This window comes from Mustela putorius, unplaced genomic scaffold (assembly GCF_011764305.1).
Source record: "Mustela putorius furo isolate JIRA1106 unplaced genomic scaffold, ASM1176430v1.1 tig00000224_pilon_pilon_pilon, whole genome shotgun sequence".
Classification (NCBI taxonomy): domain Eukaryota; kingdom Metazoa; phylum Chordata; class Mammalia; order Carnivora; family Mustelidae; genus Mustela; species Mustela putorius.
Genome location: NW_025421321.1, coordinates 9738179 through 9754863, shown reverse-complemented (window position 1 = coordinate 9754863; position 16685 = coordinate 9738179). Strand labels below are relative to the sequence as shown.

General features: G+C 43.4%; 1 protein-coding gene across 13 annotated transcripts in view; it reads right to left on the bottom strand.

Annotated features, from left to right (window-relative positions):
• TBC1D8 (TBC1 domain family member 8) overlaps positions 1–16685 on the bottom strand; it is a 103767-nt gene that overhangs the window by 40805 nt on the left and 46277 nt on the right. For 12 of the 13 annotated variants that reach the window (XM_013056379.2, XM_045077698.1, XM_045077690.1 and 9 more), the window contains one exon: positions 1326–1444. In XM_013056379.2, the coding sequence (XP_012911833.2) occupies positions 1326–1444 (119 nt within the window). Of the gene's footprint in view, positions 1–1325; positions 1445–8511; positions 8642–16685 lie in introns of all 13 variants that reach the window. The other variant, XM_045077697.1, reaches the window with a different exon arrangement.

Here is a 16685-nt window from a genome sequence, read left to right as displayed (position 1 = left end):
CCTCTGAGTTACTCATCACTGAGTTTTCCTCATGTGTACACACATCGCACACGGTGATCAACTGTTTTTCTCATCAGTTTGACTTTTGCCAGTTCAATCTCCAGGCCTTAGGAGGAGAACCTAGGAGGCTAGAGGAAAAGCTGCTTCCTCCTCTGCAGAAGCTTTCCTAAAGACACTACAGCAGAAATGAATTTCCTTCCTCCATATTAAAAGGAGAAACTCTAAATCAAAAAACCACCACAGCATACATTAGACAAAGGAGAAGGGAGGCACATGAGAAAAATAGCCATGGAAGAGGCATTTCTGTAGCTAAGCCCCAGTGGGATCTGACCTAGGGAACCAAGCTAGTCAGTCAGACCAGGCAGAGATGGTAACTGACAGACTGAACGAGTCCCCACCACAGCCTGGGTCTACCTGCCAACCCCTGAGGCTAGAGGGGACACCAAGAGGCCACCAGCCAACAAAGCCACACTGCCTGACTCAGGAGACCTTTGGTTCCTACCTGGGGACATCGGAGTCCCGGATACCCAAAGGAATATTTCCACTTTGTCCTTTTAAAACCGAGAATTCATTTTGACACCCTTTACTAAAAGCTGAGGCACTTTTAAGGCAAACGTTTGAGGAAAAAAATAAACAAAATCAATGGTCTGGGGGATTTTACTGAAAGGGAGGAAAACTAGGCTAATGTGTTAAAAGTGTTTAATGAAGGTAAAAATCGGAATGAGAAATAGTCTCTCTCTGCCTGACGGGGCATATAAAGCACCGGGTACCAATTATGTTGTTGAAATGACAGAGAAGATGGAACTCACAAGATATTCACAGATACCCTCCAAAATAGTCCTGTCTTGCCCTCTCAAAACCTAATTGATTTTAATTCCATTTAATTAACATAGCTGAAGAATAAACAGCCACTTTGGGGAAGAGGAAAGTGCCAGGTCCAACAAAATAGAATGAAAAGATGTCACAACTGCAAAAAGGTGGGAATAACGAGTTTAAGGAGTCAAGTAACATTTCTGCTCTGCAAAAACATAAATGTTGGCATTTTTTTCTCCCTGAGACAAGAGAGAACCTTCCCTTCCATAAAGGAAAACAAACACTTGGGCCTGAGAGCGTGGATTTTCCAGTTTCATGTGTATTTTGCCAGATTGACCATGAAGTTTGACAAGTGACCAGTCCAGCTCCTCTGACTGTGTATAAAGCCAAGATATTCAGTCATGGTGGAGAAAACTGTTCGAATCTGATAAAAAATGCTACAGTGTTCAAAATGTCATACAAAAGTTCTAAGATGGGGAATTGGGAAGAAGCATTTCAGTCAAACCACCTACCTTTACCTTCCCCTTGACAAAGCTGGCAATGTCATCCTTATTATCAAAGACAGACAAAGTATGCAGGAGATTCTGCTCCAGCCAGTCCCAATGCTGGTTTATTTCCTCTAATGTCGCACCTGGGTTAGAACATAAAAAGATACCGAAATTAAAAGTAATTCCTAGATCATGAACTCCTTTTCCAAATATTCTGAAACCTCTGTTTGTGATTAAAACATCCTGGCTTCTCACATCCTGGGCCATAGCAGACAAGGAAGACACCCTCCTTTGAAGCCACGGAGTCCTTCGCCACAGCACTGGGATTTGCAAACACCCATCCACTGCTACATGGGTAGGCCAAGAACTGCATGTGGACATCCTGTCGCCCTTGCTGAGGCCTGGACTTCCCACCACATCCACTCAAGTGACAGAAACATTCATAATTACGCAGCTGTTCCAAGGGAAACAAGCCCCCCAAAGTGGGCCAATTCCAAACAGTCTCACATAGTTTACCCTGTGAGGACAGGGATCCCTCAAGAGGGACCTCAACCCAGGGTCACAGAGGAGAGAGCCTTCTGAGAAAGCTCTACTGCTGGCCCAAGGGTGTGGCCACTCGCAACAGGCATCATTAAATACAACAGCAACAACCTAGGGAACTTCCAGGTTTACCAAGCTGTACTTCATATCATTTATAATAATATCCCTTAAGAACATATATGAGAGATTATATACTAAATGTTTGAAATGTACATTAAATCATATCTAGTAAGTTAATTTCCTTCCAAGGCAATTAAAAAGAAATCACCCCATTACTGAAGCATTAAGCAACACTGTTACCAAAAAGCTTAGTTATTTTAGTATTTCCCCTCGAGGAGACTCCTGCTACTCTCCATTAGACAATGGGCACCTTGGCACAGGGACTGTGCCAGCTCCTAGTGAAGGACCCAGCATATAGCAAGTGCTCAATAAAGTCCCCTGCCTTGAAGCAAGCCCGGGATGGACAGGAAAAGGGACGTGTGCATCAGGTGTGCATAGTACAGGAACAGATAAACGCCCAGCTAGGAGGACAAGATTTCCAAAATGGGAAGCAGGAGATAATCTAACCTCTAAGAGGTCAAGGGCTACCCAACACCAATGCAGAATAAGCTCGCCAATGTGAGAGTCACAGTGGTCAACAGAACGACATACCAAACACACAAAAGTCAGACATGCATTTTTTTTTAACAGCAAACTTTTTGTATGCTATTTGCAGATTTCCTCCCTGCAGAGCATAGATGCATGGAGGGATATTTTAAAAAGCCTAGGGATAAAAATGCCAGAGTTCTTAGAACTTACTGCAGACTTGTGCTTTTAGGATCAGTGAGTATGAGTATAAAGAACATCTGTGTGGGGACCGATTTTTCTGAACGGACAATTTAGGAAGGAGTCATCAGAGCAATCCAAGAGAATTCTTCATAAGGAAAAGCAAGAGAGAGATCTGGTCTCTCTTCCTCTTCTTATAAGGAAACCCATCATGGGGCCCCACCCTCATGACTTTCTGTAAACCTAATTATATCCCCAGGCCCTACCTCTAAATACTACCACACTAGGGGCTAAGGCTTCAAGATATGAACATGGGGGAGGAAGATACCATTTAGTCCACACCAATCTACGCAGCTGTCCATCAAGCCATCCCTCCCCCCAACTCTTGCTCTTTAAGGACCAACAGACTGGACATGCAGCCACGTGCAGTTTAGGAGAGCAAGCTGGGGGGCGGGGCATGGTCAGGATCATCTCACTCTCCTCCCCCTCCCACCCAGGAGGCCCTTGTGGTTGCTGGAAACGCCTGGCCCTTCAGAATCCCCATTCCTCTTACAAGGGGGAAAGATCCTTTCAAAACACAAGTCAAACCCAGTTCTGTCAGGCTTCACAGCAGGATTCTCATGAAGTTTCTAAGTGTCATCTACCTGAACTCGAGCCCCTCATAGTCTGCTTGGTGCCTTACACTCAGTGTTCAGGTCTGCCCACCTCTGGCTTAAGACTCTGCTGTTCAGTGTCTTCCAATGGCAACCATGTAGGTGTCAGTCACAAAAACACTTCCTATAATTGCGGGTGGGGGGGGAGTCAGCAATGGGGTCTTCCTAGCGGGGGGACAGCAGATCACACCATTGCAAGAGAGTCCTTGGGTCTTCACTAAAGCCAATAAACTTGCAAGGAGACTTAGGGATGCCTGGACCTCTGCCCTTTTCTTTAAGGTTTACTCTTTCTAGATGTTTGTAATTTATTATCTATCGTAATAAAACCAACTGGCCAGACTATTTAAGGCAAAGAATAAATGGGAAAAAAATTTGAGTATTTTTTTGAGTACGGGGTCATCAATCTTTGAGTATTTTTTTTTTAATTTATTTATTTGAGAGAGAGAAAGCATGTGAGCAGGGGATGGGGAGCAGCAGAGAGAGGGAGAGGGAGAACCAGAAGCAAACTTCCCGCTGAGCATAGAGCCTCCAGAGGGCTCAATCCCAAGACCCCACAACCAAGACCATGACCTGAGCCAGAATCAAGAGTTGAATGCTCAAGTGACTGAGCCACCCAAGCGTTCCTTGAGTATGTTTTCATGACCTCCTAATTCATTTAAAAAACAAAACAAAACAAAACAAACAACCTTGGCAGAATGAGGAAGAACAAGAGAAGGGAGAAGACTCACCTTTGTGACTTTTCTATTCCAAGGGCTAGCTCACTACTGTGTAAGGAAGACTTCTGAATGAGGAAATGGAGACTCAAACACTTCTCCAAGGTCATATGTATTGAAGGAAAGGCAAAAGCAGGGTATGAACTCATTCTCTACAACCCTGAAGTACCCTGGTGTCCTCCCATTAATAAGCGGCATTTCAATTTCAAAATAACATTTACATAATCCTTACATCCATTACTCCTATGGTTTGACACTAAAAAAAAAAAAAGTTATTTTGTGTTTGTACTTAGAGCAATTCCAATTTCCTGAGTGCATCTTTCTGGATGACATGAAACAGGTTTTCATCTATCCTATTAAGCTCAAAGGGACAGCACAGTTCATTCCAAGCAGGTCATCCTCAGCTGATAACCACAGACACCATGATAAACACTATGAACAAGCTCCAACACAGTCTATCACATGGAATGAAGACTTGAAACAAAGCCATCAAAATTTTAGGCTTCTATCCTTTAAAAGATTCTTCTACTTATGGGGAGGAGTTTATGTCAGGGAAAGGTAAATTCTAAAACAAAACCACGCCTACACCTTGAGAGAGAAAACAGGCACACAAATAAAAATCTGTCACTGGGCCACAGTTAGATTTCATCACAATCTATGCTGTTCCTGAATACAAGACATCGCTGTATGTCTCTCCCAGCCAAGACAATCAAGATGATGAAACTTTTCCAGCCTACTATCTTCCATTTCCTACAAAAGTTGCCAAATGGCAGGGAAATTTTCCAAACTATAATTTCCTCTGCAGGGAAGTCTTATGATAGGCTTCCAAAATACCGTAAATCAGTACAAACCAACTGCATGTCCTCGGCCCCAAAGGACTAAAAAGGAAAGCCACTCAACAGGTCTCACACACCAAAGTTCTAACCCTAAGCTGTAACCAAGTTTCCCAAATTACATGAAGTATCCCATCAGGAGACAGCTTTTTAACAAACAAAGTAGAAAAGAGAATACATGGCACTTTATAAGGCCAATCACTGACTTAAAAATTTGTTAGAGTGAAGCATACACACATAAATATTTTCTGTCTGTGGGTCATGCTCAAAAAATATCAGAAAGCCACCATATTACAGACGTACAAGTGGTGAGAAATGTAAAGAGAAAATAAGAACATGAGAACATGTCACCCATTGAAGCAGTGGAATGATAAAAAGGCTACAAATACCCAGCATAGCAATATTCTCAGTGTTTCTGCTGTGGCCTTCCAGAATGAGACAGAGGGCAGCTACTGCATATGCTAAAGCTCTAACCCCCGATATGACCATATTTGGAGACAGGGCCTTGAACAAGTAATTAAGGTTAAGCGAGGTCATAAAGGTGGCATCTGGATCTGAGAGGACTAGTGCCCTCTTAAGAGGAAATGGGCACCTGGGTGGCATAGTTGGTTAAGTATCTGACTCTTGGTTTTCTTGGCTTCAGCTCAGGTCATGGTCTCTGGGTGGTGAGATCAAGTCCCGAGCTGGGGACTGTGCTCAGCATGGAGTCTGCTTAGAGTTTCTTTCCCTCTCCCTCTCCCTCTGCTCCTACCCCCAGTGCATGCTCTAAAAAATAAACTGAAGAAGAGAAGAGGAGGAAGAGGAAGAGACACCAGGAAGGCCCCATGTGAGGATACAGGGAGAAGACAACCACCTGCGAGACAAGGAGAGGGGCTTAAGGAGAAACCACCCTTGCCGGCACCCGGATCGCACACTTCCAGCCTCCAGAACAGGGAGCATATCAGTGTTGACTTAAGCCACTCCAACTGTGGTATTTTTGTTATGGCAGCTCTAGAAGGCCAATAGAGCCGTAAAACCAAAATTTATAGGAACACTGTGGATTTTAACAGAAATCCAACTGGCAAAATTATACCCTGTTTTATTAAGGCAAAACAAGATTTCTATTGCTTCAGAAAAAGGCTTCTATTTCCTAAGAAAATCAAAGTTCAGAGGATCTTAAACATTACCCATACAAAAAGTCAAATCAGACTTGCAAATGCCTATGCAAAACTAAAACACAGTCCTAGAAACCCCAATTAACCACACAACTACCAGGAGTGGTAATTTCTAAATTACTAACTCTAAGGCAGAACAGGCAGAGGTAGTAGACACAGGCCGTTTTTTGAATTCTTGGCATGTGTCCAGGCATTTTGTTAGATAGGCCATACACTTGATATTGTTTATCTTAATAAAAATAGCACAAGGTAGGTGGTATTGTTTTCTGGGTATGAAAACTTAGGGCAGAGAAGAGCCAAGCCCCAGGCCAGTTCTCCTGGCTGCTAAGGCCTTACTCTATCCTAACTCACAGTGGAGATGGGAACCTGGGGAGCTGGGCAGGCAGCTCCCAAGAGCTAAGTCACTTTCAAGCTCACACACACAGCATGTACTTGCCAAGGTTTCCCCCAGAGGTATTTTTAGGAAATAAAACAGGCAGCTCGTTGTCTATACCTACAGCTTCTGCAAGAACACTGCCATAAATAACTTGATCCAAGCTTCAGTTTTCAAAAGCAACTTTTCTCTCTGCTTAAAAACTATTCAACTGAATTAAGGGCCTTCTCTAGCTAACCTAAATCCTAATTTACAATGAATGGACATTCCATGTGTGTAGTTAGGATCTGTTTCTTTGACAAAGCACATTTCTCCTACGTCCAAACACTCATGTCAACCACCAAATGCCTGGCCTGAAAGCCATACAGACCACAAAGGGACTCATTAAAAGCAACACTGCCAAAAAAAAAAAAAAAAGCAACACTGCCAAGGCAGTGTCATTTCTAAATTTCACACAACACTCATCCTAGACAGAATAACTCAGAAGCAAAGAATTTGAGCAAAAAGTCACAGATGAGCAGGCGAGAGGGCTGAACCAGAGCCTTTCATTTTCAGACACCATACACTCTTCACGTGGATACGCTAACATCAGACCCATGCCTAGAGCAGTATCCCCACACGAACCAATATCACATCATCACAACTGACCGTATTTTTAACCCACAGACATCTCACTATATTGTTTAAGAAATTAAATGTTATACCTTTTTTCCCTAATTTCCTTGGCATTTTCTGAATTCAAATTAAGATACTGAGTCCCTAAAAGTACTTGCCGTAAGTGAAAAAAATCAACCTTCCTGACACTGAAAGTAAAATGGATTTTCAATTTATAATTATAACAGTCATTAAAATGTCCTTGTCTTAGTGCTATTAGAAACTCTGCTCAGAATTAGAAACAAAGGTGTAGGAAAATTTGACTTAACCAAAAGGAAAAAAATAATCAATAGAAACAGAACCAGAAAGGACACAGATAAAATAATCAGCAGACAAGGACATAAAACAGCTATCATAAACATACTCCAAAGTGTTCAAAAAGTAGAGGAAAGCATGAGGATGGTGAGAGAACCAAACTGAAGATACAGAAAAAGATCCAAACCAAACTTGTAGGGATGGAGAAATAGTGTCTGAACTCAGAAATAGACGGGATGGGATTAAAACTAGGGAATCTGGACACAGTGATTAAAAACTAAAATGAAAAGCAGAAGACAAAGGATTAACAACAAGATAAATAACAGAACATCAGTGAGCCCTGGAAACAGCAAGCAGACTACTAATTGGAGTCCTGGGATAAAGGGGAGGGGTGCCGGGCAAGAAACAGAGAACAGAAAAAATATGCATATATTTGAAGAAATAGCTAAATTTTTTTCATGTTTGATGAACACTATAAACGCACAGGTCCAAGAATCTCAACAAACTCCAAGCAGAAAAAGCATCAAGAGAAATCACATCTAATCAAACTGCTGAAAGCCAGTGATGAAGGGAAAAGACGATAATTATAGAGCAACAAAGAATGAGAGATTTGTCAGAAGCAATGCAAGGCAGAAGACAAAGAACAGTTTTAAAAGTATTAATAGAAAAAGGCTAATTTACAAGTACTTGAAGAAAAGGAGTGAATTCCTGTATAACTTGGGAATAATAAAACCTTCCTAAGCATGCCTCAAAACCATCAAGTATAAAAGAAAGGCATTCTGAATCCCACTACATTAAAAAGCCTTTGCAAGGTAAGCACACTGAAAGCAAAGCCACTAAAGGGCATGATAAACTGGAAAAAGATTTTTTTAATTTCATTTCTCAGACAAAGGCCTAATATTCTTAATGCTTAGATAGTGTCTAAAAACGGAGGGGAAGAAAAGAATCGCCCAATTAAAATAAAGAAGCAAAGGGTAAGAACGAGGAGTTTCTGAAAACAGCCCTAAACATGAAAGATGCTTGACTTCCTCATAATACAAGGACAGCAAACAAGAACCATTGCAGAAACACCTATGACATTGGTGGAAATGCCCAAGTTTGACAACAGATCCAGTGACGAATCTGGGAAAGCAGGTACTTTCATCCACTGCTGATGTCAATTTTGTCCAACAGTACAAACCCAGTGGAGGAAGGGACATTTAGTGGTATCTAACAAAGGTTCATATTCATTTACGAGAGATGGGATTGCAGGATGGAAAGGGTAACCTACCCCAATGATTCTGCAGCATACGCACAAAATTATTTAACCACCAGGTTATTCACTGAGCCATGGCCAGGGATGAAGACGCCACAAACGTCCATCAGTAGAGAACAGGATGAATCAACTATGGTACTCAGTTCTATGTAATGAAAGACAAAACAAAACAAAGAAGATAATCTCAACTCTGATGCGGAATGATTTCTAGACTGTGGTCTACGTGAACTAAGGCAAGGCATAGAATAGAATATATGTGACCTTTATAAAAGGAGGGTGTGAGAGTGTAGAGGATATTTGTAAAAACAGAACAGTAGAAAGCTCAGCTAACAGCTCAGCTAAAGCTCAGCTGTGGCAGAGGGAAGGGACAGGGAGGGGATAGCAATCAAAGGCTTCTCTCCACAGACCTTGTCTATAGATTGTATAGGTCTGATTCAGGCATTACAAAAGAGTTTTCCTTTTTTTAAAAAAGTTAAATCAATAAGGGGGAAAAAAGTAATACTTGAGTAAATGGATAGACTTTTCAGGTTACAAAATGATTACACATAGAAAACAGCTATTTTAAACAATGTTGACTATACATCCATAGTTAAATATATTCTAAGGCTAAACAAAGCTGCCAAAACTTAAATTTCACTCGGTACTCTTATTATTAATATTGACAACATTTAGATATAATATGTATGTGGATGTGTGAGATAGTTAATTATGTGAATATTGTTAGAAACCAAGATTCAGTGTTCAAGAGAAAAACATAAAATCAAAGCTAAGTTATAACTATATAGTTTTACAGTTGAATTAGAAAGTTCATGTGTGACTCACTAAATTCTACCCCTGAAATGAATATTACACTATGGTTACTAGCTAGCATTTACACTAAAATCTTGAAGCATAACAAGAAAGTTAATATGAACTCGTGACTTACTTTTCTTTTTTGTGACACATACTCCTTAGCTCATACTTCCTGAGAAGCCTTACAAGCAGTGAAAACCCAGTAACAATGACTGTGCCCTTACACGCCATTCTCCACTAAAAGGAACCAGTGCTACTGGAGAAATGGTGGATGCAGACAGGAGGTAGGAAAGGCACAAAGTGAACGTTCCACATCTCACTGGCCAGAGAGCAGGGAAGCACTCAAAGGTGACTGGAAGCAGGACCAAGTGCCAGAAGCCAGAGGAAAGTGCTGAGGGGCAGAGGACAGCACAAGCCCAGTAACATAAAGGACCACAATTAACAGACACACAATATATCTATAACAACTGGCTCACCGTACAATACTTCCAACTTCCTATACTTGGAAAAACTTCATGATAAAATATTGGGAGCAGTACTTGAAATTTTAAGACAATGCTAAAAAGGGACAGGGAGGGAAGAAAGAAAAGAAAACAAAACAAAACAATTCACTTGTCACCACTGCCGATCACCAGGGCACCAACTCCTCACACTAACAAGAGGCAATGAAAGGATCAACATCAGCATTCCCCTCCTCCCTTTTCTAAACATTCCATGTCTCAAGGTCACCAAGTAGTCCCAGTTAAGTTCAAGTTCTCCTATACAGTCAAGCCCAAGCTCACAGCTATAAAACAACACATCAAATTGGGGTGGGAGAGTGGTGGGAAATCACAACCTTGTGATATGTAGAGGAAAAAGTTAATAGGGCAACAATAGGGCAGGGTTTAAAATGGGCCAAACCACTAGAGGAAAGGTTGATGGGGAAGAAGGCAATTAAAAACAGCCACCCACGGGACGCCTGGGTGGCTCAGTTGGTTAAGCTGCTGCCTTCGGCTCAGGTCATGATTCCAAGGTCCTGGGATCGAGTCCCACATCGGGCTCCTTGCTCGGCGGGGAGCCTGCTTCTCTCATCGCTGCCCCTGCCTGCCTCTCTGCCTGCTTGTGTGTACTCTCTCTCTCTATCTCTGGAAAATAAGTTAAATCTTAAAAAAAAAAAAAAAAAACCAGCCACCTGAACTCATTAACTAACCCAAGCATCACTAAGACTAGGACACCCAGGGGAACCGGGCCTGCTGAGAAGACATGGTATAAAAGACATGGACTGTCCCCATCAAGTATTTTTTTAAGAAAACATTAAACCTGAATTTAACTGACCATTTGTAAGTATCTTCCAGCTTGGGGGACAAACGAAGAACTAAGAAAGGAGCTGAGCCATACTTTGAGGAAAGAAACAGAAACATAATGCACAGGACATTCTATGTTAAAAAAAAAAAAAAAAAAAACTGGCCGAATTTCTTCACCAAGTCAATCACTTGGGGGGGGGGGGACACAAAGTTAGGTGGGAGAGGGGGAATGGAGGATTTCCTGACTAAAGGAGACAAAAGAGACATAGTCACCAAATGAGGTATGTGGCCCTTGTTGAATGTGGATTAGAACCACCCAGATCAGGCCCCTGGGTGGCTCAGTCCTTTAGTGTCTGCTTTAGGCTGGGGTCATGATCTCAGGGTCCTAGGATGGCATCCCACTTTAAGCTCCTTACTCAGCATGCAGCCTGCTTCTCCCTCTGCCTGCCACTCTCCTTGCTTCTCCTCTCTGGCTCTGACAGAGAAATACATAAAATCCTTAAAAAAATAAATAAATCAGTGGGTGAGAAGAAGGCACAGAGAGTAAGAGATAACGCAAAGTAAGCAAAACCATGATCCAAAGGCATCTGCTTCCTGATCCCAACACGTGGGCCTGGAAGACGCAATTACACTGTCCTCACTACTTTGGGGTAGGTCTGAAAATCTTCCTAACAAAAAACAGACTTTAAGAGCCCTTGTTAACAAAAAAGTCATCAACTTGGATAAACTGACCTCCACACCTAGGAAGAATACTCTGTAAAAGACTTCGGAAAAATTTACGAAAGCAGAGCAAGAAACGAGGGTGAAGGACTTCACGTTCCCTGAATTTTCCTTATTATTTTTTTGATCAGGAGGACTCCCAGTCCCAGGCAGCTCAGACGCGTCAGGTTCTAGCAGAGGTCCCAGAAGCCTGGGCAGCAGCAAGCCCTGAAGTGAGCCTCCTGGGCCACAGACAGCTTCAGTGGCCTGAAAGCCACATGAAGGGAGCAGGACAACAGACACAGGCTGGCAAGGCCTGCAGGAGAAGGGCTCCCAGCACCAGAGTGAGTCCAGAGCCTGCTGCTCTCACAGTCTGCCTTTGCTTTTGATCAGTAAGGAACCATGAATTAAAAGTCATTTGCCAAAGTCATCTTAGTTGGAAACCCATGCCTCAGTCAGTCTCCCCACATCAACTAAAACAGAAAAGATAAAACCAGACACCTGACAAGATCCCCTCCGGCTGGTTTCTTCTTTCCAACAGGTCGCGCTCTGTGCAGATGTTAGGCAACATGAAGGAAGCCAGAGAAACGTCAGATTCCCAGCTTCAAGCCTTTAGATTTTATCCAGGTCACACTTACTCCAAAGTAGGTCAAATAACAAATCAGGATTTAGGTAAGGAAAGACTTCATGTGGAAGAACTGTCTCAAGAGGGAGACATGCGGCCTGTTGCAACAGAGGGAGGGGACTTTGGCAACCTGGAGAACACAGACCCTGCGGCCTGCAAGTATCTAACCCGGTTCAAAAGTGTCTTTTAAACAGCACTTTGACCTTCAAATTTAAAAGTTACATGCAGGCGTTGCCTGCTTTTTAAAATAATTAGAAGCAACATCCCTAATGGATGAACATCTTCCGGGAGTTGAATTCTTTGAGCATAAGAAAAATGGTCTAAAACAGTAGGAGCCTGCTGACACATACTCGCTGATTGAAAAGAAGCATTAGCCACGGCATGCCTCAGCCATTTCCAAGTGAAAAATCCCACACAGAAAATGCCAGCTAGTGCTGTTCAAGGAAATCCCAAGCAACTAAAGACAAACCTGCCAACTCACATTGAGTGGTCTCAGAGCGTGCACCCAGAAACAATTCTAACTTTCCTCCCGCAGGGCTGCCTCCCAGTCTTTCCTTGAAGTGCACAGTGAGTTCTGTTCTGGAAAAAAGATCTGGCTGGCACTGGCACAAAGTTCACCAAGACACTAATCTGGAACATTTCCTCCCATAATAAAATTCTGTCTCCAAAGACAAAGCGAACAGTGGTGCAGAACAGGAGAAACTAAAAATGCCAGCCGTGGTCAAGGGCAGAGATAAGAAAGAAATCAAAGAACACTCTGAGAACATTCTAGAAGGACCTGTGCCTGAGCCACTAGTGAGGCACTCCTGACGCAAGATGTGGCCCTGGCAAGTTACAAAGCAACTTATGCCTTGCTTCCTCCCTCTCCAAAGTCAGTTAACTGTGCCTACCTATACATTGTTGAAGGGAACAAATGAGGAAAGTTTGGGCAAAAAGAAAGTAATTTTTAAGCTGGAAAGCCTAACTCCTGTGAGTCTCAATTTTTAAAAAATATACACTGCACATTTTCATTAGCAGAACTACTACAGTTTCCTATAATGACCTTGGAAATTTCAAAACCGTGTATTTTTTTCATTTTCCAAATTGAAAATACTAAGTTTTTTTTTTCAAACTACATATTTACCTCCTCCTGAGATGCAGGTATGCCTCTGCCCATCCAGGCAGGTATCTCCCTCAGATCTGCTTGAAATTCTCTGCACTCTGCTGGTCTAAAGTGGTATCATGGCATCGTCCTGCTCACCTATTTACTATCTCCTGGTTTTCCTGCTCTCCCTCATTTCACTCAAAACCATGGGACAAGACCTCGCTAAGAAGGTGAATATTTTGAAATTATCTTGTCACAAAAGTAGTAGGGCACTCTGGAGTTCAAATTCAGATCTGTGAAGACATGAGCATTATTAAAAGGTGGTCTGTACAAAGGTTTGACGAGTTTCTTGGAAAGTTCCTACTCTCCTGGCCATGTTCCATCCTATCACTAAGCAAGGCAATCAAGTCCTTTTTCAGTAACCAGAAAAGACAATGCACCCCATAGCTCAATTAATCAATGTTAGAAGGAGTCTAATTCTTACATCATCAGTTTAACTCCTGGAACAAGTGACACAAATAATCCAGAGTTTCCTGGGTTTCCTCTACTTCCCAGAAACAAGGCAAAGACAATAACTAATTCAGTGTTCAGGGTCATGGTAAAGAATACCATATGTCAGCAACACAGCAACAACACAGAGAGTCACCTACCAAGAGGAACATGCAACAACAGATCAGTAACTCATAGCCTGGGCTTTTCAACTGCGGAACAAAGCACAGGCTGAGACATCAGAAGAGAAACCCCAGCAAAGTCTCCTTGCTCCTCCTGGGCCCCCAAATGCCCCTCATGACTAGGTGTCAATGCCATCAGAAGCTGACCTACCCCAGGCTGGAGCCCGGGACTACTCCTCTCCTCACTCTGCTCTTCCCTCCTCTCCCGACCCAGACCAGGAACTGGCTCCTGGGATGTGACTCTCCAGATCCCAAACACCATGGCCTTGATTTCTCCTCTGTGCTGATCATTATATCCGATTTCAAAGGGAAAGTCCCCATGCAATAGGTTAACGCAGCCTTAAAAAGTCAGATCCATAGAGACAGGAAGCAGAATGGGGGCTGCCAGGAGCCGGGGAGGAAGGAATGGGGACATTGGGCGCAGAACTTCAGTTTGTGCAAGTGAAAAACCCCTGGAGTGGGTTGTGGTGATGGTTGCACAACAGTGTGAATGTACTTAATGCCACTGAACTATACACTTAAAAATGGGGAAGATGGCGAATTTTAGGTTATATATATTTTACCTCAATGAAAAATGGTTTAGGTTTTTTTTATTTGTTTTTTAAAGAAAGCAAGACCCCTGTTTTGCACGAGGGTCCTGGCCCCTCGTTACAGAGCTCCTGACCCAGGGCCTCGCCCAGCATGGAATATCCCTGCCCTGGCTTCTCAGAAAGTGTCCAGAGGTCTTATTGGCGATTGCATGCCCCACCTCCCATGCCTTATGGACAGGAGACTTAAGTGCTAAGCCCGTTACCTTCTTTGACTAGCAGACCACTTACTCATCCCCAAAGCAGGAGTCCATACTTGACTGCTCTGGCTTATTTGCAGGCCTACTATTTGTGAATACCATACTCTGTCCTGGATCCGGGAGGGTTAGCGGTGGGCAGGACCCTGAGAGAACTTTTTATCTTCATTAGAGGGCAGACTCAAAAGAAAAAAAAAATGTCAAGTGACAGCAGTGTAACTGCTGAAAAGGCTCCACCAGCAGAGTGGGGGAAGCAGTTGGAGGGGTGTGTAGGCAGGGGTGGGGTCTCTTGGAGGGGGCATCTGAGCGCCAACTGAAAAGTAGGGCACAGCCCTCCACACCCTTCTCTTACACAAGTCCTCACCACACTCACCATGCATCTTTTATACACTGAGAACAGTGAGGTTTATAAAGCTTTTAGATTCCTTCGTCCATGTAAGTCAAAAAATAATAGCAACTTATCCTTATCCCCTTCTGACCACAATCATCCACAGATCTGCTACTAAGTAATAGTACTCACCCAGGGGATTATCCTCCTAGCTCTTCCACCTCTGCTTAAAAACAAGCAGAGAAAAAAAAAGGGGGGAAGAAGAAAAAAAAATTCTTCTCAAAAGCTCTCCTATAGTCCCCGTGCAGTGCCGTGCAAAAATCAAATGAAGATATAAATCATTCTTGCATGCCACTCTTCCTGTTCCTGCCCACGTCCTGGTGCCGCCCAGGCCCTTCCTACAGTTCTTGTTTTTGCTTTATCAGAGACTTAAAACCCTGGGCAGGGATCCTTTCTCAATGCTCAAGACACAATAAAATATTAAATATGGTGAGTCAATATCACAGTGCGGGAGGCCCAAGTAACTCCCAGGAGAGGCCTAAGTATCTCCATCAGTACCACAAGCCCAGGATACAAATACCCTTCCTGTCCTCTCTTCCCCAACCCAAGAGAAGCAGCACTGGAAAGAACCACCGCTCACACAGAGGACTTCCGTGGCTAATACAGCAGAACATGAAGCATCCTAGACCTGCCACAGATCGGGTCCAAGGCAAACCTTCAGCCAAGCAGAAACTAAAGGAAGCAGATCCTGGCTCAAGAGAAAGAACATTCGAGGAATTCAACCTGCTCAGGACTGCCAGGGTGGGGCGGGGCAGGAGGCAAAGGGGGTCGGGAGAGTGTAAGCTGCTGCAACCTTTGTGCACGCAGCTTGGCGATACATGGACAGATGGCCTTAGAAAGTACATCCCCAGCTGCTGCAGAAATTCCTTACTACATGCTGGTGAAGGGTCTTGCCACCCCTACTTTCCTAATCCTCATTCCAGCTCTACCTGCCACTTGCAGGTTGCTCTCTGGATTCCCCAGGGCCCTGTGAAGCCAAGTGGAGGGAGACCATCCTTCACACGCTCACTCACAAACCCCCGACACCCAGCATGGCAGGCACCTAACATTTCACATGAATGGACTTTGGGAATTGAGAAGTATCCTGAAATATTTAAGTGTATGACTGTTCATTTAGGTTTTTAAAAATACTGAAAAATCAGAACTAATCAAGCATCTAATAAGGGACTGGAAGAGTAAATTAGACTACATCCATAAGGTTGAGGGCCATGCAGCCATAAATTCGCTGTGGTCTGAGATGCTCCATGAACCATGGTGGCTACTCTAGATGCTCCTCCTGCCCAAGCCACACAGATTCAGGAACTGAGCAGGGTCCCCCACTCTGCAGACTCCCCAGAAACCAAGGAGGAGACAAAACTCTTGATGTTCACATCAAAAGGCCCAAAGCCAGAGCAAGACCCACTGTCTGGCCTGGGGCAAAGTGACAGGAGAGAAATCAGAGAGAAACTGGAGAAAGGAACAGGGGCTTGCTGTCTCATACCCCATATCCAACCCAGCAGCATACCTGTCCTCTCCACTCTGTCCCCAAAATACTAACCCAACAGTCCTATGTTGGTGCAAATGCCACAGGGTCAGTCTTAGAGGACCATGTCCAAGCATGGGGTGCAGAGGAAGAGCACAGCAACCAAACCAACACCTGGCAGCAAAAAATGAGAAACAAAGGAGCACAAGGTGTTCCGAAGACAGGGACTGTGTCCTAGAAGGAAAATGGAAGCCTCAAGGAGGAAAGGGAAATTCTCATAAATGCTTCATGCGGTAAGACAGCAAGAATGTGAACTCAGGAAAATAAGAGTGCCAAGATGAGAAAACAAAAAAAAACAGAGAAAAGGGAGAGGAGACACCCAAGAAAATGAAGGAAACACA